Source organism: Littorina saxatilis, linkage group LG12, assembly GCF_037325665.1.
Source record: "Littorina saxatilis isolate snail1 linkage group LG12, US_GU_Lsax_2.0, whole genome shotgun sequence".
Lineage (NCBI taxonomy): Eukaryota > Metazoa > Mollusca > Gastropoda > Littorinimorpha > Littorinidae > Littorina > Littorina saxatilis.
The window spans coordinates 21884851-21888924 of NC_090256.1; the positions used below are offsets into that span (position 1 = coordinate 21884851).

The 4074-nt window shown below is 40.5% G+C and overlaps 1 protein-coding gene across 1 annotated transcript in view; it reads left to right on the forward strand.

The window, feature by feature from the left end:
* The window catches only part of LOC138981504 (UPF0415 protein C7orf25 homolog), a gene marked incomplete at its 3' end in the record, with an annotated part of 128692 nt that extends 125110 nt beyond the window's left edge, over positions 1–3582 (forward strand). Inside the window, 1 exon segment of the mRNA XM_070354446.1 lies at positions 3502–3582. Within this exon segment, the coding sequence (XP_070210547.1) occupies positions 3502–3582 (81 nt within the window).
* Positions 3583–4074: the final 492 nt, after the last annotated feature.

Below are 4074 nucleotides of genomic sequence, written 5' to 3' on the forward strand. Positions count from 1 at the left end.
TGACAGGACATTCTGATGGATAGTTTCTCAAAGATTTTGCCAGGCCAACTTCTTTGCGTCAGTCTTCCAACGGACGAACAGCGTCGAAAATCGTGTTCAAGAAATTCCTGTAAGCAGCGCTTCAATTAAACGACCAAAATCGGTTTCAAGACATCTATGTAAACAGCGCTTCATTCAGATGAACATTCACTCAAGATACTAACATGTCTGCCCACTCACAAAGGAACGGAATCCTTTCAAACAGGACCAGAATGGCTCTACGGGAAGTACTCGAGACGTCTGCAGTGAGGTAAACACAATGGTCTCTGAGGACATGCAACGTCCACAGTGAATGCAAAATTTCAGCACTAGTATCTAAAAAGAGACGGGGACGCTTCTAGATTCTGAAAGAGAGAGAGTTATGATGAATAAATTCCGCTAATAGTGTGAGCTCGGTCGAGGTCATTTGTGGGTTTATAAAAGTGGACAAAGTAACGTACGTCAAGCAACATCCTAATAAGGAGTAGCAAGTTGTTAGTTCCTTTATGGACGATGATCGGAAATAACTGTGTCGGGTTTATATGCATTGTGAAAGACTGAATACCCTTGCTTTTAGTGAGACGAATAATCCACATGTGCTCCTTGTCCACGTGTTTCATACACGCCCCTCGCTAGTGATTGTCCCGTGGATGGTTTATCTCAATACATCCGAGTTATTAACGGGATTCGTCTATTGACTTGGGTAAAACCCAGGTCAGTTACCCCCTCACCACACCGTAACTTCTATTCATGTCAAGATACTCATGTACCTTCTGTCCACTGTAAGGCCAAGAAGAAAAAAAGTTACGGTTAAGGTAACCTGCCCCCCCTCACACACACACAAAAATAACACACACACAAAACTGGGTTAATTGTCAGGAAGGTAACTTCTCTTTTTTTATTTTTCTGTTTTAGTTCATTTGTGGCAAGGACGTTCTCTGTGTGTGTGTGTGTGTGTGTGTGTGTGTGTGTGTGTGTGTGTGTGTGTGTGTGTGTGTGTGTGTGTTTTAGTTTTTTTGGTAGCGAAAAATCAATAAGGGTCGGTGAGGAAAAAATAGATTAGGTAGGGTTACCGCAACCAAACGTTGTTGTTGTTAGGCCTAAACAATCGTGTAACCTACCGCAGATTTTTTCAGGTTTTTGTAAGGAATAAGAGCATATCCACATGGAATCACACCTAAAATCAACAGCTCACGTGCCGCTTTCTTTACAAATTGTTTTTGTTTTGTTTTGTTTTGGGCTGAATTAATTTTGTAACTGAAAACTATGTTAATCTTTGAAATTGATTCAGCAAAAAATGCCAGGCCGCACACTTAGCAAAAAGGGTATGTCGTATGTTTCCAAATAAAATGATAGGATGCCCGTGTGAAAGCCTGATATAGATCTGCCATAGTTCACGTGATCGTGTACCGCGGGAATGAAAGAACCTTTCCTCGCCGGGGGTTCATGTATTCAGTTTACCCGCTACAAAACCTTGATTAATTCGCTACTTTAATGTCAGTACGGCTGTAAATCCCAAAGAGCTCGTTGGTACAGTCGAACCTGTCCTTGCGACCACCTCTCGAAAGGGACCACCTGACCAGAACGACCGCGCTGAAGGATACCAGACAAGTTTGTCTTCTATATGATTCACCTTTCCATACCGACCACCTATCTATAGCGACCACTTTCTGTCGGTCCATTGGCTGGTCGCTATAGACAGGTTCGACTGCACTTGTGTTCAGTTCAACGAGTTTATCACAGGCTTTTTACATTTAGTCAAGTTTTGACTAAATGTTTTAACATAGAGGGGGAATCGAGACGAGGGTCGTGGTGTATGTGTGTGTGTCTGTCTGTCTGTGCGTGTGTGTGTGTGTGTAGAGCGATTCAGAGTAAACTACTGGACCGATCTTTATGAAATTTTACATGAGAGTTCCTGGGTATGATATTCCCAGAGTTATTTTTCATTTTTTCGATAAATGTCTTTTATGACGTCATATCCGGCTTTTTGTAAAAGTTGAGGCGGCACTGTCACACCTTCATTTTTCAATCAAATTGATTGAAATTTTGGCCAAGCAATCTTCGACGAAGGCCGGACTTCGGTATTGCATTTCAGCATGGAGGCTTACAAATTAATTAATGACTTTGGTCATTAAAAATCTGAAAATTGTAATTAAAATTATTTTTTTATAAAACGATCCAAAATTACTTTTATTTTATTCTTCATCATGTTCTGATGCCAAAAACATATAAATATGTTATATTCGGATTAAAAACAAGCTCTGAAAATTAAAAATATAAAAATTATGATTAAAATTAAATTTCCGAAATCGTTTTAAAAACAATTTCATCTTATTCCTTGTCGGTTTCTGATTCCAAAAACATATAGATATGATATGTTTGGATTAAAAACACGCTCAGAAAGTTCAAACGAAGAGAGGTACAGTAAAGCGTGCTATGCAGTGAAGCACAACCGCTTCCGCGCTAAACAGGCTTGTCACTTTCACTGCCTTTTGCACTAGCGGCGGACTATGGTCATTGTGAAAAAAATGCAGTGCGTTCAGTTTCATTATGTGAGTTCCACAGCTTGACTAAATGTAGTAATTTCGCCTTACGCGACTTTTTCACGATTACTTTGATATTTTCTTTTGTACAGTGGAACAGACTAAATAAACCCTTCTGTCCTAAGAAATCCTCTATTCATAGAAATTGTCTACTGACGAAGATTGCTATTTCAGGGGTCGGTCGTGACCGGTTAAAGACTTGGTAGGGTGGATTTAAACACGTTTCTCTCAAGCAAGAAGTTTTACGTTTCGCATTGGTTGTAAATACCCTTACCTCCACTAACTGTCGAGTCTGGTATGACATGTTTAAAGTGCGGTAGTTCAGATTAGTAGCTGTGGTCAATGAGGGTTTCTGAGCTGGAAGGAGTTAATAGCTTATATGGTTTGTGTGGTTAGCCCAAGCGGCGTGACTTGCTTTATTATATTGAAATCCTTCACGACGAAGAATTGTATTCTGTGGATTCCCTGTGACGTCACAGAAGGTGTCAATAGGCTGCTGCGGCCATTTGCCATCCCTAATAGTGCCGTGTGTGTTACTGCACGTGGCTGCAATGACGTAGATTAAGAGTAATAAGAACAAAGTGTACACTTGTTTTTTTTCTGTGTGTGTATGTATGTGTGTGTTAATGTTAGTGTTAGTGTTAGTGTGTGTGTGTGATTGTGTTGGTGTTTGTGCGTAAGTGCGAGTGTGTGTGTTTGTGTGTGTGTGTGTTCATTGAATTATGACTATGTACTGGTTTATGTATTTCTTTATTAATATTTGATTTGATTGATAAGTTATTCATGTATAAGTTTCTAAATAGATATATGTTTATTTAACTCATTGCAGCTGTCCGTTTACTGCTCTCAGTTCTGTTGTCGTCGTCGTTGGTGTTGTCGTGTTGGCGCCGTCGTCGAACAGAGCTTGACTGAGAGTGTAATGTAACATGTTTGATTGCAGGCGATCTTTGGGACGGGCGATGAGCTACAGGCGGTCACAGTCACTGCTAATTCAGGGTTCGTCAGAGCTGCAGAAAGTCAGGTACAGAAAATACTCTCCAGGGGTGGGACTCTTCTGCGGATATCCGCGGATAAAACTGTCAACTGGAGCAATCAATGTGTCCGCGTCTATAAGACTATCGGGCGATTTTATTCTCATACGGCGTCAATTTTTCAAACGGTCCGGATTCGTATTTGGTACGGTCATGCAAAATGTGTAAACTATGCATTATTCTACTCCTTGCGCTAAGCGTAACACACCACAAGTTCCAGGAGATGCACTTCAATCTCGATGAAGTGGTAGCAGCTTATGCTTGATGACGTCAGCCTCAAGTCCTAGTAATTTCTGTGATGATCGAGAGACAATGCCCAGAATCCATTCATCAAAACAAAAGCAAATACGAAAACACTTCTTTGCCAAATGCTAGCTTTGATAATCCAATCGTTATCAATATTCTACTCATGCTTTAGAAATGGGGAAATACTTGTGGCTTACACAACTGTCAAGTAAAGGGATTATACGTTACCAAGTTCG